The 24,341-nt window shown below is 35.9% G+C and overlaps 3 protein-coding genes and 1 non-coding gene across 4 annotated transcripts; 2 read left to right on the forward strand and 2 right to left on the reverse strand.

Annotated features, from left to right (window-relative positions):
- The first annotated feature begins 1,325 nt into the window (after nucleotides 1-1,325).
- Nucleotides 1,326-13,515, forward strand: LOC116131586. Its single transcript, XM_031417242.1, has 19 exons — nucleotides 1,326-2,992; nucleotides 5,219-5,304; nucleotides 5,453-5,830; nucleotides 5,933-6,016; nucleotides 6,124-6,504; nucleotides 7,974-8,034; nucleotides 8,595-8,739; nucleotides 8,825-8,928; nucleotides 9,022-9,270; nucleotides 9,420-9,667; nucleotides 9,777-10,007; nucleotides 10,111-10,332; nucleotides 10,428-10,481; nucleotides 10,592-10,657; nucleotides 10,745-10,885; nucleotides 11,017-11,070; nucleotides 11,445-11,504; nucleotides 12,380-12,778; nucleotides 12,877-13,515. The coding sequence occupies exons 1-19, from the start codon at nucleotides 1,696-1,698 to the stop codon at nucleotides 13,042-13,044; spliced, it is 4,428 nt and encodes a 1,475-aa protein (XP_031273102.1). The 5' UTR covers nucleotides 1,326-1,695; the 3' UTR covers nucleotides 13,045-13,515.
- A 487-nt stretch (nucleotides 13,516-14,002) lies between these two features.
- TRNAI-AAU lies at nucleotides 14,003-14,076 on the reverse strand. The gene has a single exon. It is a non-coding gene; the product is annotated as a tRNA-Ile (tRNA).
- Nucleotides 14,077-14,278: 202 nt separating this feature from the next.
- Nucleotides 14,279-19,054, forward strand: LOC116131553 (histone acetyltransferase of the MYST family 1). Its single transcript, XM_031417205.1, has 9 exons — nucleotides 14,279-14,677; nucleotides 15,383-15,471; nucleotides 15,670-15,729; nucleotides 15,853-16,062; nucleotides 16,360-16,428; nucleotides 16,816-16,977; nucleotides 17,192-17,285; nucleotides 17,906-18,048; nucleotides 18,722-19,054. The coding sequence occupies exons 1-9, from the start codon at nucleotides 14,371-14,373 to the stop codon at nucleotides 18,923-18,925; spliced, it is 1,338 nt and encodes a 445-aa protein (XP_031273065.1). The 5' UTR covers nucleotides 14,279-14,370; the 3' UTR covers nucleotides 18,926-19,054.
- A 906-nt stretch (nucleotides 19,055-19,960) lies between these two features.
- LOC116131573 lies at nucleotides 19,961-20,851 on the reverse strand. The gene has a single exon (XM_031417226.1). It carries the CDS (start codon nucleotides 20,741-20,743, stop codon nucleotides 20,135-20,137), a length of 609 nt encoding a protein of 202 aa, XP_031273086.1. The 5' UTR covers nucleotides 20,744-20,851; the 3' UTR covers nucleotides 19,961-20,134.
- Between the last annotated feature and the right edge of the window lie 3,490 nt (nucleotides 20,852-24,341).

Here is a 24,341-nt window from a genome sequence, read left to right on the forward strand (position 1 = left end):
ACTTAAGTCTTGAAAAGAAGTTATTTAGCAGGAGCATGAGTTTTACCAAAAACTAATTTAAACTTTCCCAGATCCTTGCATAAATATATCAGTGGCATTAGTGGCGGTGGTCAAAGAGGAGAAGGACTACCCTTTGGAGTTGGAGCCTTGGAGGTGGTGGTGGTGGGGAAACGACTTACACCTACCCAAGGTTTGAAGAAACGACACATTAGTATCCAAAAGGTTTCAAAAAGACAAACAGGTACCTTTCATTAGAGAAAAGACTAGGATGCCCTTTGAGAAATATTAGTCTATTTTTTTAATTACTTTTAGTCCCCTTAAGTTTATTAATTCTACAAATACCCCCAGAAAAAAGTTTAAAAATTAACAAAAACACCCCCACTCATCCATACTTGTCAGATTCCGGCGGCCAACACCGGAAATGGCTGATAGTTCACCGATCTAGCCTTTTTCGGCCAGATCCACCACGGATCTGGCCAGAAAAGGCCAGATCTGATGTGAGAAGGCCAGATCTGGCTCTTTGGCCGTCACTTTCTGGCCAGATCTGGCCTTCTCACTTCAGATCTGGCCTTTTCCGGCCAGATCCGTGGTGGATCTGGCTGAAAAAGGCTAGATCAGTGAACTATCAGCTATTTCCGGTGGTGGCATAGACCGTTGTGACAGATTCCGGCTACCACCGGTGATGGTCGTGGGAATCTGACAAGTATGAGTGCGTGGGGGTGTTTTTGTTAATTTTTAAACTTTTTTCTAGGGGTATTTGATGGAATTAATAAACTTAAGGGGTCTAAAAGTAATAAAAAAAATAGACTAATATTTCTCTAAGGGCATTCTAGTCTTTTCCCTATCGAAAGGTACCTGTTTTTTTTTTTTTGAAACCTTTTGGGTATTAATATGTCGTTTCTCCAAACCTTGGGTAGGTTTAAGTCGTTCTGCCTGGTTGTGGTTGAGGTTGAGGATCAGGGTCAGGAGATGTTTCATTTAGTAGTGCTACCAACGGCTCTCAATGCTTCAAATAAAGTTTCCAATCGTCAACCTTTGAAATTTTTTCTGAGACTATTTATCTGATTAAGTCAATTCATCGTTTACATGAATAAAATTTTAATTTAATCGTTGTTATAAGATGTAACAGGAAACACTTGGGAGTCCATACTCAAATCTTTACTGTCATGATGATTAGTTGTATCTGTCCGATCTTCCACCATAAGCCACGTGTCAAAATCTTGGACAGCCACACTTAATGCGAATCCGCTACGTTACAACATACTATCCAAACTTCCCTATAAAAAATATCTCCCAAAATGAACCGTCCTCCCTTGCCTGCAAAAAACGCGAATCTACCTCTCTCTCTCTCTCTCTTCTCTTCGATAGCGAAATCGAATTACGAAAAAACAAAACAATCCAAACCACATTAAAAAAGAACGGATCCGAGAAACCACGCACCTGAATAACTGAAACCCTAGCCCTAGCCGCGTCTTATCCTCTCTCTCACTCTCTTCCCACCTTGTATCCGTCACGTGAACTCTGTAACACAGTAGATTTTAATTAATTAGGGTTAGGTTTAGGGTTAGGGTACAATTAGGGTTAGGGTTTTTGATCTTATGTGCATGCGAAGGTATTTTGGGGCCGACATAGATTAAAATTAGAATTAGAATAGGGTTAGGGTTAGGGTAAAGGTTTGTCTTAGGGGATGATGGAATGTGGCGGTGGTGGAGTTGGAGGAGGTGGTGGTGGTGGTGGTTGTTTTTGGTGATGAGCGGAGATTTTCGATGTCACAAGCAGAAGAAGATGATGGGTAGGGGTGCGGACGGAGGTTGCGGCACTGATGAAAGGCCTTGCCGCCCTGCTGTTTCTAAAATTCCGGCTAAAATTCCGGAAGCTACCAAAGATAGCAGCAGTGTTGACTTATTTTCGCAGGCTCGGAAGGCGCTTTCCGAGCGGTCCCCTTTTGATGTTGCTGAAGATGGAGTTTTAAGTGAGACTAATTTACCCAGTGTTTTTGCCAGTTTGTTAAAGCAATCTGATAGTAGAAAGCGGCACAAGTCTCACTCGGTTGCGGATAAGAAGTCTTCTACCAAGAGCGAGAGGTCTAAAGGCAAAGGTGGTAGTATTTGGGTCGAGACTGAGGAATATTTTAGGGACTTGGCATTGCCTGATATCGATGCTTTATCTGAGGTAGCTTCCGTTAGTTCTTTAGCTTCTAAGAAGTGTTTTCTGATTCCGTTTCGTGGAAATGATGATGGAAGTAATGCGAATGTGAGTGGAGTTGAGTGTGTTAGTTGCGGGAATGGCGATGCTAATGGGGTTGTTACTAAGGAGGAGTTTAAAGATGATGGTGATAAAGAAGATGATAAACAGTTAATGGAGATTGATGGCTGTGGGGACGATAGTTTGATTAATGAAGAAATGAGTTCTTCTAGTGCGGATTCCTATGTAGGTTTAGAGTGGCTATTAGGTTGTAGGACTAGGGCTTTGTTAACTTCGCATCGGCCTTCAAAAAAGAGGAAGCTTTTAGGTGGTGATGCAGGATTGGAGAAAATTTTGATCGGTTGTCCTTGTGAAGGGAACACGGGTCTATGCGACTTTTGCTGCAGTGGTGATACGGGGAAAGATTTCAACAAATTGATCGTTTGCAGTTCTTGTAAGGTTGCAGTTCATCAGAAGTGTTATGGCGCACTGGAGGCTTCAGATGGTTCTTGGTTATGTTCTTGTTGTAAGGAAAAGAAGAATGATAACGGAAATTTAGTGAAGCAGCCATGTGTGGTTTGTGCAAAGCCAGGGGGTGCTTTGAAACCTGTTCTTGGGAGGGTTGAAGATGGAGGGTCTGTGGAATTTGCTCACTTATTTTGTTCTCTGTTGATACCTGGAGTCTTTATAGAGGACATGACGAAGATGGAGCCAATTATGAATTTGGAGGGAATACAAGAAACCAGAAAGAAAGCAGTGTGTAATGTGTGCAAAATGAAGTCGGGAGGTTGTGTCCGCTGCAGTTATGGTATGTTTTGTTAGTTACTTATTTTATACCATTCTGCATTTTATTTTTTTGCTGGTACAACTGGAGAGCATGCTAGTAATTGAAATTTGGGTCGTACTTATCTGCCTGAAACTGCGGTGGTAGGATCATATTCATAGAGCAGCCATGCAACAATATGGTGTAGAATTGTGTATCTAATTAATTCTTGTTTTAAGAATTTACTTTGTATTTTAATTTTCCACTGAGCAGTGGACTGGTTGCAGTATTATTTTTTTGTTCTAAATCACATGTATTACTCCGAGTTAAAGATGAATGGGTAAAAGGATAGACATACTTTGTATAAAATAAGGATATTTATATTATGTATTAAGCCTCCTCAATATAAGAAAGGTGATCGTGTTTATTTGTAAGACAGTATCTCTGTCATCCACATGTGCAGTTCTTTTGGGATCCATTATCTGATATTAATCTTAAAATGTAATTCAATCGCCATCAGCTTGATAAGTTAAATTAGAAGTCTTATGTTATTAGAATTACTATCTTTTGTATAGAGTGCAAAGACCACTATGCTATCTCCTTGTTTTGAGATATGGTGATATGCTGCAGTTATTGATCTGGATTCATGCATCCTGTCTGCATGCACCAGAAGACATCTTCATTTGATTATAGTTCTGTCTATGTTGTTAAAGATGTTTAAGCTCCAGAGTCTCCCTGCCAACCCTAAAGAGTGTTGAAACTAAGGCTGTTGAGAAGGATGTGTAAAATGCCATTTATTGTGATTCCATTCTATTAATATTTACATGGTTATTAAACACTGGAGCATTACTAAATTGTGGTAAAATGACATCTACATGAGATATAATGGCAAGAGTTGATATGTGTGTTGTGATAGAGACCTTGGGCTACAAAAATAAGTATGGATGTGTATCTTGTTGAAAGTTTCGCGATGACAGTTGAACACGTGGCCAATAGTTTGAGGCAGCAGAGGCCTTGTGATTTTGTGTTCTAATTGTGTGCTTTGGAGCTTCAGATTTTTCTCATTTGTCATTAAATATCCTATCACTTCCTTATATGGGTTACAAGAAAAGTGAATTGACCACCAAGTCTCTCTGGAAGGAAAGCAATTATTGAGATTTTGTTGAAGTTTAATCTTATGTTACAGCTGGAGTTTACTTTCTAGAAGTGGCTTATCATGCTGAGCTCGGTACTGCTTGTTATAGAAGTCATGTATTCTCCTAGAAGAAATTATGAGTCTAAGAGTATGCTACTTTTTGTTATTAGAAAGTAGTACATTATTTATGCACCGTAGTGTTCTTGTTAAATATAAAAAAAAAAAAAAAACATCAATTTTTAATCAGGCAAGCTTCTTGCAAATGAGAATGTCTTTGATTCCGTTTTCCTTCACATGTTCATAATTTTTGTGCATATGCTTATATGTTATAGTGTTATGTTTAATTCTTTGCTTTGTCCAAGTAAGTTAGCCAAGAATGAGTACTCTTTGTGAATATATGAGAAGTGGGAAAAGGAAGTATGTATTTGCCATACTCCCATTAATCCTTACATGTTTCGTGCTTTTTATGTCTTANAAAAAAAAAAAAAAACATCAATTTTTAATCAGGCAAGCTTCTTGCAAATGAGAATGTCTTTGATTCCGTTTTCCTTCACATGTTCATAATTTTTGTGCATATGCATATATGTTATAGTGTTATGTTTAATTCTTTGCTTTGTCCAAGTAAGTTAGCCAAGAATGAGTACTCTTTGTGAATATATGAGAAGTGGGAAAAGGAAGTATGTATTTGCCATACTCCCATTAATCCTTACATGTTTCGTGCTTTTTATGTCTTAGCATTTGAGTCTCAGTCGGGATTTTGAGGATGTATGTACAATTTTTGAGACTCTTCTTAGAAGGAAATAAGTCACAATATTTTGCTAGCTTTGTTTTTTTTCTTTTTTGTTAAACACGCAGGTATCTTCTTGTTATCTGTTAGGCTTGCAATTTTGTCCAATGTTGATATTTTGATCTTCAATTGAAACGGCCAATTTAAGGATGCACAGACTTTGTTTGTCAGAAAATGTACAATTATCAGGGGTTTTTCTTCTTTATTGCACAAAAATGTTGAGATCACCTGCTATTATACTTTTTGTTTTGAGTTATCTGTTGTCATTGTACCTTTAACTCATTTTATTGGGTTGGTTATGTACATGTTAGTTAGTCTTGCTTCCACTGTTAATTGTATTTTATTTCAGCTTCTTGTAGAATTTCTTTCCATCCTATGTGTGCAAGGGAGGCAAGGTACAGATTGGAGGTGTGGGGAAAATATGGATGTGAAAACGTAAGCCATTTCTTTCATTTCTAGAATCTGAAATTTTATAATTGTTCTTGTTATTTACTATTAATACAAGGGTTGATACAGAAGTGTGCTAGTTACATCTTTGGTGATGATGTTTTCTGAAAAATGAACTATTTTTATGCTGCTATAGGTTGAGTTACGGGCTTTTTGCTTAAAGCACTCAGACATCCAGGACAAAAGTAGTAACCCACACATGAGAGATCCCCGATCAGCTATTGGCAGTGACTCCTCGGGTTCCAATCAACTTCTAGGGACTTTGCCAATGAACAAATTACAAAAGGTGAAGATCTGTCGAAAAAATGGAGATAAACTTGCAGTTCACATGGATGCTTCTGATGCCAATTCTGATAGATCCAGTGACAGTGAAGAGCGGGGGTTGTCTGGTTCCAGATTAAATGGTGCAACTATGTCTGAATGTGGTGAGGCTCAGGGAATGTTATTAGACAAAAGCGATAGTGAGGATGTTAATCCTTCTGGCTCCTTAAATTTTGCTGTGATTTTGAAGAAGGTACTGGAAGAATATATTATTATAAGTAATTAATTATTCTTTTCTGAAAGAATTTGTTTGAGCTTCAGTTTGTTCTAAGTCTTACATCTGTCAATGATGCAGTTAATTGATCGTGGAAAAGTCAATGTTAAAGATGTAGCATTGGAGATTGGCATTTCCCCTGATTCATTGAATACAACACTTGCTGTAATGAGCTTTATAGTTTGTAATCAATTTTTGAAAGTAATTTTAGAAATTTATCATTTCTTTATCCTTTTTAGAATTTCTTTAATGACTTGACACTCTTTCTACAGGATGGTAGCCTGGGTCCTGACATGTTATGCAAAATAGTCAAATGGTTCAACAATCATGCATGTTTGGGTAGTTTGCAGAAAAACTTTAAATTTAAGTTAAAATCCTCAATTTCTTCCAAGGCTGAGACTGATGTTGCTGATCCTGATGGTGTAATGGTATCAGAGCCTGATATTTCAGATCCTGTTGCCGTTAAGTCAGTACCTCCACGTAGAAGAACCAAAAGTAGCATGAGAATTTTGGGAGATAATAAAGTAATATGCTTATCTGATGAGATCTTGGGTGACAATGGGGTAATGAAGAATCAGGTAAAAATAGATCAAATTGACAGTGATGAAGCAGTGAATTCATGCAAAGTATCCATACCAGATGCCACTGAAAAGGTAATCTTATGGTATTGCAATAATTTGCTTTTGAATTTCATGTACCACATAAACTTTCTAATTTGGTTTGTAGGCTTTTTGGGTATCAACTGAAGTTAAATCATGAAATTTCAATATTGGATGCATTAGAGTAATTGGAATCTGTTTTTGGTTTAGGAAGTTATTTTGCATGTTGGTTTGGCATCCTCCTGGTTGAAGTTTGATGTGATTGTGCCAAATATTGTTAGCTGACTAGTAACATGTCCATTGTCTGCATTATCTTAACCCTTTATCTTCAATAATGGCCTCTCGAGATGTAGAGGAGCATTTCTTTTTGGGGTGGGATGGGGGGCAGTGAATTGAAAATGTGTACTATTGAATTTTTTTGGTTTGTGGCCCTTCTTCAGTTTTGTCATTTCGAGCTCACTCAAGCTTGATGAGATGCCCTTAGGATTTCCGTTTGTGGTTAGGTTATAACGTTCTTTTCTTAGAAACTAATGTTTGTTAAATTAAAAAGGTCCTAACTTTGGTGTCATTATATCTCGTGAATTATGTAGGTATAGTTTTTTAATGCCCCTTGAAAGTTGGTTTCTTCAAGCTCTTTTTTGCCAGGTACCTCCCTTCCTCTGAGGTTGCTCTGCCCACCTCCAGAATTTTTGACATCCACCCATACTAGAGGGATGAGAATCTCTCCCGTTTGAAACAATAAAGTTCTTGTGTACTAGACCTCTGATCTTAGCATAATAATCAATGGAATAGTTTCATTTCTGTACTGGGGAGTTGTGAAGCCCTTTCCCGCTGTTAGAGATAGCTAGGGTGTGTGTCTGCATGTTTGCTTATTTTTTTGATAATTTTAGGAGATGAATATGGGAGCATACATTGATAATGTGGGCTTTATTCAGTTATTAACTGATACTATCTGGTTTTCTTATCTACCACTTTTATCTTATGCTTTGGTTATTCGTGGTTCATTTGCCAGCTCTACATCATTCACCTTTGCTTTTTGTTTGATAAGCTAAAGATTGTTATATGTTGCATATTTGTGGCTTTCTCAATTATTTGGGGCAATGGTGACTTATTGAAGAAAATATGTTCATACTCTGTAAAGAAAGATGGAAAATTGTAACTGTTGAGCTTGAATTTAGCTTCATCTGCTGAACAGCTGAAGACACTATGAGAGAATATAGTGGCTGTGAAATTAGTTTAAGGGTCTTACGCAATAGAAATATCAGGTTGCTGAAGCAAAAAAATGCTTTGAGTGATTTTAAGTAATCACTACTGATTATGTCCATGTCTCAAAATGCTATGGATTAATACATTAAGGATGTTTGAATTGCTGAGATCCGGTTGGGGGAAAATCAACTTCTGAAACGATTTTCTGTCCTTTTCTGGTGCATATGTTTTCTGCTTTTTGTTTTGCCTTTTCATCAAATTTTATTTGGCTTCTGCCATATTTTTTTCCCTTAAACAATTTTCTTTTGTTTTGGCAGAGTTCAACCAATCCTGATAATGTTGAAGATTCTCAGGCAAGGCACTCACTGAAGTCTGAAGGTATGTCTTCCTGAATTATCATTTGTCTCTGTTGCCTTTTATGTGGGTCAAAAGTTAATCATATTTAGGTTAACATGGCTTGCATAAAATTATATATTAGTTTTTAATGTGAGTTGGTTTGAGGGTCATAGTTTCTTCTTTTGCCGAGTCATCAGAATTTTTGAACTCCCTTTAATTGTAAAGTCTTGGTTGTTGGTTGCGCCTGCCTCTTTAGAAAGGGTGTGCTAGTGGGCGTATTTTTTATTTTAAGATGGCGTAGTTGTATGGTATTAGATTGATAGGAGAAGACTATTAAGAAGCCCTATCTAATGTTCTACAACTGGCCATCTGAGAGTAAAGTTGCTACTGAATTGATTTTTAATTTCCAATGTAAAGTTACTATAGCTTTGAATATCAAAGGCTATAAGTGCTTTGTGTTTGTGATGGGCATATGTCCACTGTATGTGTAATTTATTTATCAAGTCGGCCAGTGTTCTTGTCTTGTTTTGTGACCTTATTTCTTAACCTGTTTATATTCTGGTTTTCAATCTCTTTTGACTTAGACAGTATATGTTGGACAGGCAACTCAGTTAAACCCTCAGATTGCAGCTTTTCTGAAAAATGTCAGCCAGAGGAGGCTGAAATTCCTGGACAGAATTTATTGGTGAAAGCAGATCAGGAAAATCCTCTTTGTTCAACTGTGAATCTGCTTATCCCTGACATAATGTAAGTTCTTGAATATCAAAATTTTCTTGTAGCTAACCTATTGAAAAAAAAAAAAAATTGAACATCTAATATTTGCTTTTTTCAGCAAGACAGAAGCTTCTGGTTTTTATGTGCACCCATATTTGCAAAAAGCATTTATGCTGATGCAGAGTGGGATGCTTTCAAAGAACCAAGTACATGAATCAGATGGTAAAAGTTTCTTCTCCATATTTTGGTGAAGTCTTTTTCTGTTTCATGTTTACATCCTGTTCGATAGGTTAAACAAATATTTTCATTTGGCAGGTTCAGGTGAGGGAGAAATATCCCGTCTGGAGGCATCTTCCAATGCCAGTGTTTGTTGTAATCACCATAGTCAACATCCGAAGTGCAATGATGCGATCTGTAAATTTGACGGAGTAAATTTAGAGCAGTTGGTTAAAGCTAGGAAATTGGGAGTTTTAGAATTGTCTCCCCTAGACGAAGTGGAAGGGGAAATTATTTATTTTCAGCATAGGTTACTTGGCAATGCAGTGACTAGAAAGCGGTTTGCTGGTCTCTTCTCTCATCTCTCATGTGTTTACTATTCTGTGTTTTTCCATTTTGTTGCTCATCCTGCTATTTCTTTTACTAAATGGCATAGAAATTTCTATTACATTCTTTGTTGTATCAAATACTCAATTTCTTATGAATGTTTTCTGCAGATAATTTGGTTTCCAAGGTTGCCAAGAGTCTACAACAGGAGATTGACATAGCACGGATGCGAAGATGGGATGCTGTGCTTGTTAACCGATATCTATGTGAACTTAGAGAAGCAAGGAAGCAGGGAAGGAAAGAGAGAAGGCATAAAGAAGCCCAGGCTGTGCTAGCTGCCGCAACTGCTGCTGCAGCAGCTTCTTCTAGGATTTCATCATTTAGAAAAGATGCTCTCGAAGAATCTTCACCTCAGGAGGTTATTGTTACAATACTTGAATTATTTTGGTTATTTTCTTGTTTTGAATTTATTCTATTTCTTATGTGGTACTGTTTATTATTTTAACGAATTTCTCCCTTCTTTTCAGAACTTATTGAAGTCAAATTCTCATAACGGAAGGGCTGGCATTAGTTCACAGGTGATGCCTCGGGCTAAGGAGACACTTTCAAGGGTGGCTGTCCCGAGGGTTTCATTGGAGAAGTACTCTGATTTGGTTCATCCAGTCTCAGATTTTTCTAAAGAACATCCTAGATCATGTGACATTTGCAGACGCTCTGAGACAATATTGAACCCTATATTAGTCTGTTCAAGTTGCAAGGTCAACTAGCCCAATTCATACGCTAAATCTTAGTTTGAAAAAAAAAAAAAAAAGAAATGATATTGTTCTGTTTTTTGTTTTAACATAGCCCTTCTGCCAGCAGGTTGCTGTACATTTGGATTGCTATCGGAGTGTTAAAGAATCTACAGGTCCTTGGCACTGTGAATTATGTGAAGAATTATTATCGTCTAGATCATCTGGAGCTCCATCTGTCAATTTTTGGGAGAAACCTTTTTTTGTTGCAGAATGTGGTTTATGTGGTGGCACTACCGGTGCTTTTAGGAAATCTGCAGATGGTCATTGGGTGCATGCCTTCTGTGCTGAGGTTAAGTTTCAATTATTCTTGTTGGTTAGAAAATTGTTTGGCACCCCTTATTCATTGAAATGTCATGAACTTTGGTTTCTACATTATGTTCACAGTGGGTCTTTGAGTCAACATTCAGGAGGGGACAAGTAAATCCTGTTGTGGGAATGGTATGTGCAGATCTTGTATTCATTCACAAAACTATTTTTCTCTGTATGTTTTTGAGTAATCTTACATGAACCCTATTTAACACTAATGACTATACCTAATGGAAATTCAGGAGACTGTTTCAAAAGGGACTGCTGTTTGTTGTGTCTGCCGGCACAGAAATGGTGTCTGCATAAAGGTGAGATTTACATTTATGTTTTCTGTTAATTGTTTTGTTAACTTTCATTGATTTTTTTGCAATTAACATGTAATTTTGCTGATGCAGTGCAACTTTGGTCACTGTCAGACCACATTTCATCCCACCTGTGCTAGAAGTACTGGGTTTTACATGAATGTAAAGTCTACTGGTGGCAATTTCCAGCACAAGGCTTACTGTGAAAAGCATAGCTTGGAGCAGAGGGCAAAGGTCTGCTTCTTTGTTTGCATAGAAGATTTATTATTTTCCAGAGGCTGGTTATTATTAGTCTTTTATAGCTGTGCTAAGAACTAAGGTCTGTTATATATATCTTGACTTGTTTTTGAATCTCTATTTTATAGGCTGAAACTCAAAAACATGGGGTTGAGGAATTGAAAAGCATTAAGCAAATCAGGGTAAGGGTGATTTTTATCCTTTAGTTGCTTTATTTTGCTTTAGCTTGCTCAATTTTTATTCTTACTGATCAAATGCTTTTCTGTAGTGCACGTATTTAATTGAAAAATTTGCAGGTTGCATGTTAATAATCCAGAAGAAGTTAAGGTTCTAAATTCATTTTTTTGGTAGTCTGTGTGGGTTCTATCATTCAAACTTTTGCATTGAAAATTTGAGTTTTGAAATGAGCAGAACATTATAATTGGTACTATGGCGTTAACATGTATTGAAGTTTTTGCCTGATACTTATTTTGCTGATTACAGCTTCTATTAGTTTATCTTCTGGTTGGATTGTGCAATTTGAGTCTCCTGATTCTTTTCATGAATGCCTTTACAGGTTGAGCTAGAGAGGTTACGCCTCCTCTGTGAGCGAATCATCAAACGTGAGAAGATAAAGGTAACTCATTTTCAACAATGGTTTTAATTTATCTGTGTATAAATTGTGCCAGTTATATCCAATTTTTGGTTTTCAAAAAGTTTAGGCTGCGTTTGTTTCCCTGTTTTCAAAATATTCTATTTCTATTCTTAAAAAAATGTGCGTTTGTTTCAATATTCGTAAAATCATATCCTATAATATTCTACTATTTAAACCCCCATAGGTTTGTTAATTTAACTAAGCACCCCTAACAAAAAAGTTTTATAAATTGACAAAAACACCCCTGCTCACCCACATTTGTTAGATTCCAGCAACAACCGTCGGAAGGTGGTTGGAATCTGGCGTAGGGGCGCACTACCTGCTGGATCTGGCCAGGTGTCCGTCAATCTGGTCTTTTCCGGCCAGATCTTTAGCTACATCTAGCTGTCAATGACGGCTAATATATGGCCGTCGTTGACTGTCAACGACGACCATATCTTTGGTGGTCAACGGCCAAATCCGGCCAGATCTGTGGTGGATCTGGCCGGAAAAGGTCATAGTGGCGCACGACCGGCCAGATCTGGCTGGTCGGCGCAATGACACCAGATTTGGGCGGTAGTGGCTGGAATCTAGCATCTGTGGGTGGCTGGGGATATTTTTATCAATTTATAAACTTTTTATTATTAAAGGTGTTAAGTTAAATTAACAAACCTAGGAGTGTTTTTTTTATTAATTTTCAAATCCTATCTCGTAATAATAACCCAACTTAACAATAATATTTAAAAAATACTACTCAAAATAATAAAACAAATACACCCTAGTTTCTTTTCATTAACTTTAGTTGGTACCACTTCTCTCTGTGTTTTCTTGAATGTGAGTAGAGCATATTCAATAGTATGTTTTCCTTGTGTTTGCAGCGAGAGTTGATTCTTTGCTCTCACGATATACTTGCTTTCAAAAGAGACCATGCTGCTCGTTTGGCACTGGGCCGCACTCCCTTTCCACTTCCAGATGTTAGTTCAGAATCTGCTACAACTTCACTTAAAGGTCATACCGATGATTATAGATCATGCAGTGAAGCTCTCCAGCGTTCAGATGATATAACTGTGGACAGCAGTACTGCTGTTAAGCACCGAATTAAGGTTCCTCTGTCCATGGAAGCTGACCAAAAGACAGATGACAGCTCTACTTCACAAAATCTTTTTACCCAAAAACCTTTGGAGAGGTTGACATTTTCTGGGAAACAAATACCTCACAGACCTCTTTTATCACGTAGTCTCTCAAATGAAGAGGAATGGAGCTCAAAAGCTCGAAAGGTACAGTTTTTTTTGCATCACTGACTGTTTAGTTTCACTTGCCTTTTTCATTAAAATGAGAATTCAGAGTTAATGTTTTTTATACTATTATGCAACAGCATTTCGAAACATTTGAAAAAGAAATGGTAATGACATCAGATGAAGCATCTATGAAGAATCGGAAATTACCTAAAGGGTATTTGTTTGTCCCTCTTGATTGCCTTCCAAAGGAGAAGCAGATCAACCACCATACATCGTCTGTTGAACCGGTGGAACCTGATGACTAGACTGACAATTACTGGGCCGTCTATGTGCCAATCGGAGGTTTGACAATTTTACCTTGTCCCAGATAACTGCATTCTGCTCGGGGCCTGCTATATTTATTTGATTTTGATGGCGGAGTGTCGGTGGAATTAATGCTTATATGTTGCTGGCCAGTGTGTACTCACGAGTGGGAGTGACATTCTGGTTTGGGTGGGGAAGTTTTGGAATCATTGTTGTATATTCATTGTGAGAGTAATTGTACAGTGGGTGAGAGTTTATTCCAAATCTCATTTGTATTGCGAGGGGCTCCATGTTCATTTTATTGATGTTTGTCGCTTTGGTTAGGGGATGGTCATGGAGAGGGCTGAACAGAAGCTCCTCTTCATGTATCTGTATGCAAGGAATTAAATGATGTCACCTACTGTGTTGCTCTGTAAAGTTAGTGTATATATTCTCACAGTAAGAATCCTCAAAAGAAATTGCGTTTAAAATCAGATGGTGAGTGTAAATCATCTTTCTGAATGTGACCACAGGAACGGTTACTTTTTGAACGTTTCTCATTGCTCAAGTTAGAACTTAGATGACACTTTATGCGCTTGAAGATTTGAATAAAATATGTGGTGCTGGTAGTTTGACAATTGACACTACTCACCAGACATTTAGTTGAGACTTGAGAGTTGAGTTGAGACCCGAAATTTATAAACGAATGGTTCTTGCTTTTGAATTCCAAGGCTCGTAAATAAAATGATCCAAGTTCCTGAGTTATATGATACGTACAGGTTTTAACACTAAATATGATTATTTATGGAACAATAAGTTGGTCTTATTAGTATAGTAATGTACTGGCATCAGGTTATACGTATATGAAAAGGGCATTTGTATCATAAGGATCTACGGTCAGAAACAATTGATTCCAGTCTTCCAGCTTCTTATATATGAAAAATAATTAAATATATTAAAAACGAAAGAAATAAAATTGTATGGCCCATGCAGGTCTCGAACCTGCGACCTTCGCGTTATTAGCACGACGCTCTAACCAACTGAGCTAATAGGCCATTTGACTTTTGGGGTTATCAAGATAAAATAGAATCAGTTTAAATTAGAAATAAGTAAAATTTCAAATTTTTTTTTTGAAATTATAATTTAAAAAAATAATGTATTTCTGTAATTCTATAACATAAAAGAACGGTCATACATGAAACGGACTTCGGGAGCTTCTTTTTAGATTATACTCTGATCGAAAATTCTCAAAAGAAATAAAGAAAAACGCCCATGGGCCAAGCCCACGGACCTTTTTATTTTTTTTATTCCACATCCCTCACGAGCCAACTCGAAGCTTACAACCAGCAATGGGTTCGCTAGAGGCACCGTCGACTGCGGAAAACAACGGCTCCACAACTCCAGCCCCTACCTCTAACGGCGGAGACCAAAAGCCCTCTGTCTCCGCCAACGGAGTGTCACCCCCTCCAACCGTGATGGCTCAGGAATCAGAAGCATCGAGGAAGCGGAGGGCGAGTATGTTACCACTGGAGGTCGGTACTCGCGTCATGTGCCGTTGGAGGGACGGCAAGTACCACCCTGTTAAGGTCATTGAGCGCCGTAAGACGAACTACGGTGGCCCCAACGATTACGAGTACTATGTTCATTATACCGAGTGTACGTTCTTGCAATCTTTTTCATTTTATTTTTTAGTCACCTCAAAATTCCAGTTCTCTTTTCCGAATTGGATGCGTAGTCTTAGAGTTGAGGACATGTAGTGGTTTACTTGTGTGTTTCATTTTATTTGCGCTTGCTCTTGGTTTATGTAATTTGGGGATTAGGGTTAGGGTTAGGGTTGGGGTTATTGCAATTTTATGGAATTACTTATGTGATGTTCTTAGGAAAGTGATTACAAGCGTTGAATCTAGGATATCAACAGGTAAATGAAATTCTTTGGTTGAAGATACCAATGTCTTTGTGATAAGTGAAGTAATTTGATGGGGAACTGTGATAATGATTCGGGGACGAAAGGATTGGTGCGTGAGGTTAATTGGGTTTGCTGAGGGTTCAGGCTGAAGCTGTGAATTTATATTTTTGCCACTATAGTTATTCTGAGAGTAAAATAAAGATGACCATATGGTGAATTCAAAATTTTGATTAAATGACATTAAATTTCTTGGTGGATATTAGATTGGAGTTATGTAATGTTCTAGTTAGAGATAAAAGATATGTAATAAGTTTGCATTATTGCATCAGAGTTTCATTCTTTTGGGATTTTCATCATGTGGATTATTAATTGACAAGCTACTTTTGATGACGCAAAATTGAATAATTAAATTTGATGTGTTCATATATTCATTCTTTATCCTCTGTCTTTCTCAGTTAATCGGAGGCTTGATGAATGGGTTAAGCTTGAACAACTTGATCTTGATTCAGTAGAAACAGTTGTTGATGAGAAGGTGGAAGACAAGGTATTGACTATTGACTATTGACTATTGCAATCTTACATCCTTCTTTGCTTTACATGCTGTCAAAGTTATCACTTCAATTCTATATCACTGTTCAAACATGCTTGCTAGTTGTTCCTCTAGTATGGTCATGTCTTCAGATGTTTGGGTTTACTGGAGGACAATGCTTACTGTTATCTTTAATTGTAATTTTACTTTCAGGTTACAAGTTTGAAAATGACACGCCATCAAAAACGAAAGATTGATGAGACACATGTGGAGGTATGTTTTAATCGTTTATCAAATGTTGGTTGTAATGATGACGAAGTGCTGAGAACTGACTGTTATTTGACAGAACTTTCTTTTGAACAATTTAATCTGATGATAGACATTCTGATTGTATAGGGTCATGAGGAGCTTGATGCTGCCAGTTTGCGTGAACATGAAGAATTCACAAAAGTGAAAAACATTGCAACTATAGAACTTGGAAGATACGAGATTGAGACATGGTACTTTTCCCCTTTTCCACCAGAATACAATGACTCTTTGAAGCTGTACTTTTGTGAGTTCTGTCTCAATTTCATGAAGCGCAAAGAACAGCTTCAAAGGCACATGGTGAGCTGTGCTTCAAATTTACTATTTGTGTTGCTGTATGTGTTAATGTTTTAGCACATGCTTGAACAAAAAGTTATACTTGAGCAATAGTGAGTGAACGACTGAATGTGCACCTGCGACACCCTTTTTTGATAATTTTTTTTTTCAAGTGATTAAATGATTCTGTGACTGGGGTGCTCCGTATACTTTGTGTCAAAGGGTTATATTTTCTTTAAACAACCCAAGTGAAATATGTTATGGATCTTGTTTTACATGCTTCTCAGATTTAATATTTTATTTTTATTTTTATTTATGTAGAGGAAGTGTGATCTTAAGCATCCCCCTGGTGATGAGATATACCGAAGTGGTACACTATCCATGTTTGAGGTAGGTTTTTCATGCTATTTGGATCTTTAAATATTTGACTTTGGTTTTATTATCATAGTTCATAGCAGGGCACCTCGTAGTCTCCCTCTCCATCCTTCCCCTCTGCTGCTTCTATAAACTATAGCCTATATTCTTTTTCCCTTTTACCTTTCTAGTTGAACAAATGACTTCTCTACTTTATATGTTTCATATCAGCTTAAGGAGACAAACTTCGTGTAAACTTCTTTTGTTACTCTAAAAGTTTTGAGTTACTTAGAGAAATTGCAGTTTCACTTTGATTTGCATATATAAGGTGGAAAGAAAATCGATTTCCTATAATTCTTCCTGCCATACAGATATGAAATCAATAGTTGAGTAATATTTCCTTTCATTTTATGTTTGAAACAGGTTGATGGGAAAAAGAACAAAGTTTATGGGCAGAATCTTTGTTATTTGGCTAAGTTATTTCTTGACCACAAGACACTTTACTATGATGTTGACCTGTTTCTATTCTACGTGTTGTGTGAATGCGATGATCGGGGGTGCCACATGGTTGGATATTTTTCCAAGGTAATTGTTAATGCATCTTATTTGCTTTTGTATCCTTATAAAAAAATAATAATAATAAATAAAAAGAACAAATTATCTTGTGTCAATGCTGCGTGGATCAAGTTTTCACATCTTAGAGTGGTCATATGTGATCTAGAGGGCATGCAATTTGAACCTGAGATTTCAGAAACACTAATATTTGAGTGCTCTAAGTGTATCTTGTTTGGTGATGCAGGAAAAACATTCAGAGGAATCCTATAATTTGGCATGCATCCTCACCCTTCCACCTTATCAAAGGAAGGGCTATGGCAAATTTTTGATTGCTTTCTGTAAGCCTCTGCTGTTCACTTTTCATATTATGTTATTTGATCCTGAGTAGTTACAGAATAGTACTTTGTGTGTGTATGTGTATAGATGTGTGTACTGTAAGAAATAATCACTAGAAGCTGAACTATGAATAAGACTGTAGTGCCTTCTCTGATGGTGCAATGAAGAAAGCACTTTCAACATTTTTTTTTCCTTTGAAGTTTTAAGCATCAGTTTCTTGTTAAAAACTATCATCCATATGGCATGAGTTCACTTTTGAAGGCAAAGACTATATATTAATACCTCATTACCTATAAATACTGTAATTTATCCCAGAAATTGACCATGCTCTAGATCTAAAGCAGAATCTCTCCTAGTCTTTCTGGTGTAACAGCTCTTTGTTGCAGTCTACTCTTGACTATGCAGTATTAGGTCTAAGTCGTAGTATCCATGGTGGACTTTAGTGGGAATATCAAAGTCATCTATTTAGTATATCCTTTATGATCCTGAGTACACAATATTAAAAGCTTTGACTGGTGTCATACTTCTTTCCTTTGTCATTATAAAAGTTAATGTTGCATGGTTAAGTACTTGTATTATTTTAGTATAAACAGTTGCTCATGTTATCTCTAACATGGAGCAGCATATGAACTCTCCAAGAAAGAAGGGAAAGTTGGCACCCCGGAAAGACCTCTTTCTGACCTTGGGTTGTTAAGTTATAGAGGATACTGGACCCGCGTCCTTCTAGACATCTTGAAAAAGCACAAAGGGAATATTTCTATCAAGGTACAGATTTTTTCGTAATCCATTTCATTAGTCAAATAATGATAAGTCATTGGGACATCCAATTAACCATATGCTGTTGTTGGATTCTATATATGGCATGAAATAGATTCAAATGCAAAAATCAACTTTAGAATATGACAGAATTCTGATTTAGACACCTGTTTATTTGCGTTGTTTTTTCCTATTGTGAATACTCTTTGCATTGAAGTTATCTTGTGTATTAGTCCAAAGTTTGTGTCAAAGCTCAAGCCCGAATAGTACGGCCTGGTGTGCTTGTCCATGTCTGTGTGTGAATGCATGCACACGTATATCCATACACATAAGCTCATTCTTATTGAGAAGAAAAAACACTATCCACATATGGTTAAGGCAGTAGACAAGCAAAGCAATGTGAGGAGGGGGTAGGATATGTTTTAGTGAAAAAGATGAATGATAGGGAAAGGAATCGAGCTGCTGCTTGTTCAGCTTCCTTCACTCCTTTCTATGCAGCGGCTGGGAAGGGCATAAGCAATAACTTTAGCACTTTACTCAGGGGTGTCCTAAATGTAATACACCATCTCATTAATTGCTAATTTTGTGGTATATACCTTTGGTGTTACTCTTTCTTATGATGTATTGCTACTTTTATAACTGTTGAATTATACTTTTTTCTTCAATCCTGTACTTTATACAGGAGCTCAGCGACATGACAGCTATCAAGGCAGAAGATATTTTGACTACCCTACAGAGCTTAGAATTAATTCAGTACAGGAAAGGGCAGCATGTCATCTGTGCAGATCCTAAGGTCCTGGATCGGCATCTGAAAGCTGCTGGTCGTGGTGGTCTTGATGTTGATGTTAGCAAATTGATCTGGACTCCTTATAAAGAGCAGGGTTGATTGTTGCATCAAATAATCTCTATGTTAGTTTTCACCTTTGCTTGTATAAATATAGATTTTAGTCGATGAAATTATCATTACATTAGATCATGGCTTGAAATTCTCGTTGAATATACTTTGATTGTTCTATCTGTAATGTGTAGTAATTAACCCACGAGTGTATTTCTCACAAATAGAATTGTAACCTTGTAGGTAGCTAATTCCTTGAAAAAAAAAAAAAAATATATATGTATATATTGGCTAATTTGTTCAGTCTTCATTCAGCTTCTGTTAATTGTGACCTTTTTAGAAATGTTTTGTTCCTTATCTGTTGGGCGGTGTTGTTGATTTATGACTTCAGGTATAGTTTTTATTAGCAAATTTCTTACGAATTTGGAGAATATTATTGTTAGATATTTTGGTGTCAACCATATAAATGTTACGATTGTTTGATTATTATAATGATTCTTATTGCTCAAAAAAAACACTAGTCTAGCTAGAGTTTAAAAATTAAAAGATTCATTTCGAAATTGCTGTCACATAAACTAAACAAAAAGAGACTATCTATTATGTGGGAAAACGCTTTTTATTTTTGACCGTTTCACGACTCTTCCATATCAGTTTCCCAGATTCTTGGTCCTCGAGTTCTTGAGGCTTGTCTTTTAAGATAAGAAGTAAAAGGAAACATCAAAACGAAACGACAACTACTTCATCTTTTTTTCTTCTCTTATACTATTCTCTTTTGTTATAAATATTACTATTATCACTCGATAGAGTCCTCCTCTCCATTATTATAAAAGACAATGAAATTTGCTTATGACATGTCCTCAACCACACTAGTCAAATTCTGAGATTTTTAATCCACCATTTGGCCCCCTACTTTTTGAGTTAATAATTAATACTATCAATGTGATTGGTGTGACATGAAACAGAAAACTTGATCACACACCCTCTAACAACCGGCAAGAGATCAGAAATCAGAACCCAAAAACAAATTTTGTATAGGAAAAACCGAAAAAAAAGTTGTGAAGTCTAGATCTAATTTCATTGATCAATAATTTCATATACAGACTGATTAATAACATCACATGAGATGATGCTCTAATTAAACACAAAATAATTGAACAATATCAAAATTGGAATATCATATCAAAACAAACCCTATACATTTTCTATGCAACATATCTCATCACACTTAATTTGAAGAGAACGTACGTTTTCTCATTCAATTCAAACAGTTGATACTTCAAGTTGGTGCCTCGGAATTTGAAGATGTTGTAGCTGTAAACTCTTCAATGCACCCCCACCTGATCTCCTTTTCCAAAGACTGTTTTCATCTCCTTTATCATCTGGTTTTGCCACCTTCTTGATCACCGGCAAAGGAGGATCCATTTCAACTATGTTAATGCAAACATCACTCTCTTTAACATCTTCAACCTTTGGCTTATTACTTACACCATTCGTGGTCACTTCTCTTCTTCTGCAACAAGTAGTAGTAGTTGTTGTAGCTGTAATGTTTGTATTGGCAGTGAGATTTTTCCCGGAAAAGAGCTTCTTGAGTTTGAAGTACTTGACATTATTATTGCTGTTGTTGGTTTTAGTGGAAAGGGTGAGTTTGTGAGAAGTAGGGAAGCCGACTATCTTGTTGGTTCTCTTAACTTGGCCCATGCAACCGATCTTCGGAGATAAAGGGTCGTTAGAAACGGAGGTAGATCGATCTTCCCATTTGGGAAGCGCCACGTCTTTGATGGAGGGCCTTGAACAAAGCATAGGCAAGAATGTACTCTTGTGAATATACAGGTTTTGGTGATGAAAATGGTGATTATACCCATTTCCCATGTATGTTTTGGATGTTGTTGAGAGAAAGAAAAGAATAGAAAGAGAGACGCAGAGAGTTGGGTTAGGATGAGAATGGACTGTGGAGAATAGGCTAGTAATAAGAAGAGGGCATTGAGTATGTCAAACAGTCAAAGATTTTTTTTTTTTTTTTTTTTTTTTTTTTTGGGAGGGAGTGTTGAGTTTGTCAAAAAAAGGAACAAAGTCTTGTAAATTGGGAAGAAGACTAGAGTATAATTCTGAAGTTTACTGGGTCCTGTTGACTTAAAATTTAAAAGATGAAAGATGAGGACAAATGAGAAGTCTAATTTAACACATGGGAAGGGGCAAGGCAAGAGGACCAATATTGATTTATTCTGGTGTAAAATGAAAGGCATAACATAAAGAAAGCAAAAATGTTGAATGGGTTATAATTATTATTATGAAAACCGAAGCCGGCCAATCTAATTATGCTCACTTTACACGCTACTGCTTCTAAAATCATACACTCACCCATCTTTTGTCTCCTTCATCCTTTTAATTATTCAACCCAAGAGACGATTCTGAATTTGATTATATCTGACGTATTTGAGGTTTTAAGAACTTGACCCTTGAAAGAGAAACATATTATTATATGGTTGAAGCCACTCTCCACTTTGAACCCAATTATTTCTATCCTTATTTCACCACACCTTCATCATTCTGTATTTTGTCTTCATCCATAAATCTTCTTTCTTTTTTCCACTGTCCTTATAGTTTATAATTGGTACACTACACTAATTTCTTATTCTTGATTGGTTTAAATAGTCAACCAGTCAACACGTATGATAATAAATAATTACCCACATAACATAATTAAGTCGAACCACCTTCTCCAGCCACCAATCAATCCTTCTCTCATTATTAAATTAAACCTTAATCAAATCCATTTTCTTTGGTTAAATTAACCTAATTTTCTTAATTAAATTAATTTTTTCTTTTCAATATTTCTAAAATGACCTCTTATTATTATTAAATATTTCTAATTTTTTCGGGTTAATGACCTCATTTTACCGTCATAAAACTCGTCACTTAATGTGAAGTGCACGTCATTCATTGTGATGATCCTTGGAGGGTCCGCGCACTGAGAGAGATCAGAGAACGATCAAATGGGGAAGGGGAACCACAACAACCGTCCGATGTGGATATATAGAGAGTTGCCACGTCAAACACATGGCATCACTCAAATAACAGCTGTTTCCACAGTCATATTTATTAAATTATTTGTAATACCTTAAGATTTACTATATGCCAAACAAATTTAATTAAGAAGCAACAAGCTCAATTCACAAAGAAATTGTTAATGTGTATATTGGTGGTGAGGGGGAAACAAACCACATGCAGATCACGTGTCATCAAAATTTTTGGCGCTGAGTGGAGAGATGCATACAACCCAAAACTTAGCCGACACTCTATATCAATCACCATGTGGGTGGCACGTGAATCCTCCATTTCCTTACTCTTTCACTTTGTGTTTTGTTGGCCTAACTTCAGATACTGTTTCTATATTTTCATATTTAAAAGTTGGACCATCCATTAATAAATCCACAAAAAAAAAATATGCTTATTAAATAGAATTTCAAAACAATCAAGTCAATGGTTTGGTACAAAAGGGCTGGTGCCAAATGAACTAGAGAAAGTGAAGTCTAGGTGAATAGGCATTTTAGGGCTCTGTCACCCAATATCTACTTATCTCCGACCTTTAATTCATAAAAAGATGAAGTAGAAGGATTGTCCCCACTGTGTATTATTTTATACAAAACGAAGGGGAATAGTTGTTAAGCACAAGAAACAAATGGCGATCTCCCACATGATCTGCTTGGCTATGTACAGTGCAGACAAGAAAAATTCAGGCGACCCAAATTGAAGAAAATCACGCCCTAGCTCCAAGGCATTAAATTATTTTTTATTATTAGATTGAATAAATAAATTATTAGTGTTCTAGTGTGTGCATGTTGTCCTGTATTTACTGTAACTTTTTGTTTTGAACAGATGGGTCATTCTCGTTTGGTTTTAATGATTTTATATTTGACCTAAGCCCGACTAATTACGGCATCTTTGGAAAATTGGCTCCAATCCAACACAAAAAACGACACTAAATTAATATAAGTGAATAGTATCACACCAAATTTGATATAATACTATTTATCTACACCAATTTTATGTGTTATTATTCATTTACTATAAAATATATTTTATATTTTTATTTTTATTATTTGTATTTATGTTAATTTGATTATTATTTATAATAATAAATTCATAATAATTATATAATTCAAAAAATGATGAAAAATTGAAAACAAAACTTTAGTCAATACAAATATTAAACTACAATAACTCAAAATAAAAATTAACATTAATTTAAAAACACTAAAATTAAAAGAAAATACAACATAAACTAAAATAATAATTTAATATTTCGGTAAATTAGTTCCGGATCTTCTAAGATCATCAAAATATTGGAAAGAACTAAAGTTATTTTGAGATCTTTGACCCTGTTATTGAGCTCTTTTTTGCATAATTATTAATTGCTCATTTTGAAAAAACTCACGCAAGCTTAAATTGGTTATGGAATTCAAATCCGATTTCAAAATTTTCTTGCTCAACATACAGAGGCTCATCACGCTTTTCGAAATGCATTAATTAATCATTTGTGGGAAGAATATACTAATTCAAAAAATTAAATTACTATCAATGAGGAATTTTACTTTTGTGTTATTGTTTTTTTTTTTTTTTTTTTGTGGCATTTTATATTAGATGTAATATTTTTTTATAGTAAATGTAATATTTATTTGATAAAATAAATTCTTAATTTTATTAAATTAGTATAATTTTCAAAGTTATTATTATTTAATAAAAATATTATTCTCAATATTTAATTAATATATACAAAAATAATTAGTAAAATAAATTAATTATTGATTATTAATAAAAAAAAAGAATGAGAATATTCCAATGAATATTATTTTTGATATAATATTTGGTACAACGGGGTTGGAGATGTAATAGTGAAATGCACAAAAAATCACACCAATTTGGTGTGAAACTTACACAATTTGGTGTTTATGGTTGAAGATAGTCTTAGAAGAAAATTACAAACGAAAGAGACCCGAATCCTCCAACAGAGATTACAAGAACAAGTTAGATGACGAAATAGCCCTGAATATTCTTGATATGCCTCCTCGCACCTTCCTTTCATTTTCTTCATGTCTGTTGTTCAACTTCGGAAATTATTAGGTTTAACACGGCTCATTTCAATCTTTCGTAAAGTTACCGGAGAGACGAGATTCAGTAACATAAAACTTTGGGTTTGAAAGCGTTATCTTAGAGAGACAGATTCATGAATGTGTTGAAAGTTGGAATTACAAAGAACCACATCTAGACCTCCTTATTCAACAATTTCGTCACCTACTTTTTATTCACATACATACAGGGCAAGGTGAAATGAATTTGTCAAGGTAGACAAGATGGACTATGATCAGATCACATGATATCATAAAAATCAGAATTGCCGGTGGTTCAGTTAAAGCTCACTAATAATATAATATTGCCTAAGAACGTTTTCAGGAATAGATTTCCATCA

Source organism: Pistacia vera, unplaced genomic scaffold, assembly GCF_008641045.1.
Source record: "Pistacia vera cultivar Batoury unplaced genomic scaffold, PisVer_v2 Contig234, whole genome shotgun sequence".
Classification (NCBI taxonomy): domain Eukaryota; kingdom Viridiplantae; phylum Streptophyta; class Magnoliopsida; order Sapindales; family Anacardiaceae; genus Pistacia; species Pistacia vera.

What these genes read in the sequence shown, in the direction of transcription:
- LOC116131573 (XM_031417226.1), bottom strand. Translation starts at nt 20,743, where the DNA reads ATGGGAAATGGGTATAATCACCATTTTCATCACCAAAACCTGTATATT.
- LOC116131586 (XM_031417242.1), top strand. Translation starts at nt 1,696, where the DNA reads ATGTGGCGGTGGTGGAGTTGGAGGAGGTGGTGGTGGTGGTGGTTGTTT. An exon ending in TACCAGATGCCACTGAAAAG is followed by an intron (nt 6,505 to 7,973) that starts GTAATCTTATGG and finishes TTGTTTTGGCAG; the next exon opens with AGTTCAACCAATCCTGATAA. An exon ending in AAAGCATTAAGCAAATCAGG is followed by an intron (nt 11,071 to 11,444) that starts GTAAGGGTGATT and finishes ATGCCTTTACAG; the next exon opens with GTTGAGCTAGAGAGGTTACG.
- LOC116131553 (XM_031417205.1), top strand. Translation starts at nt 14,371, where the DNA reads ATGGGTTCGCTAGAGGCACCGTCGACTGCGGAAAACAACGGCTCCACA. An exon ending in TGGTTGGATATTTTTCCAAG is followed by an intron (nt 16,978 to 17,191) that starts GTAATTGTTAAT and finishes TTGGTGATGCAG; the next exon opens with GAAAAACATTCAGAGGAATC. An exon ending in AAGGGAATATTTCTATCAAG is followed by an intron (nt 18,049 to 18,721) that starts GTACAGATTTTT and finishes TACTTTATACAG; the next exon opens with GAGCTCAGCGACATGACAGC.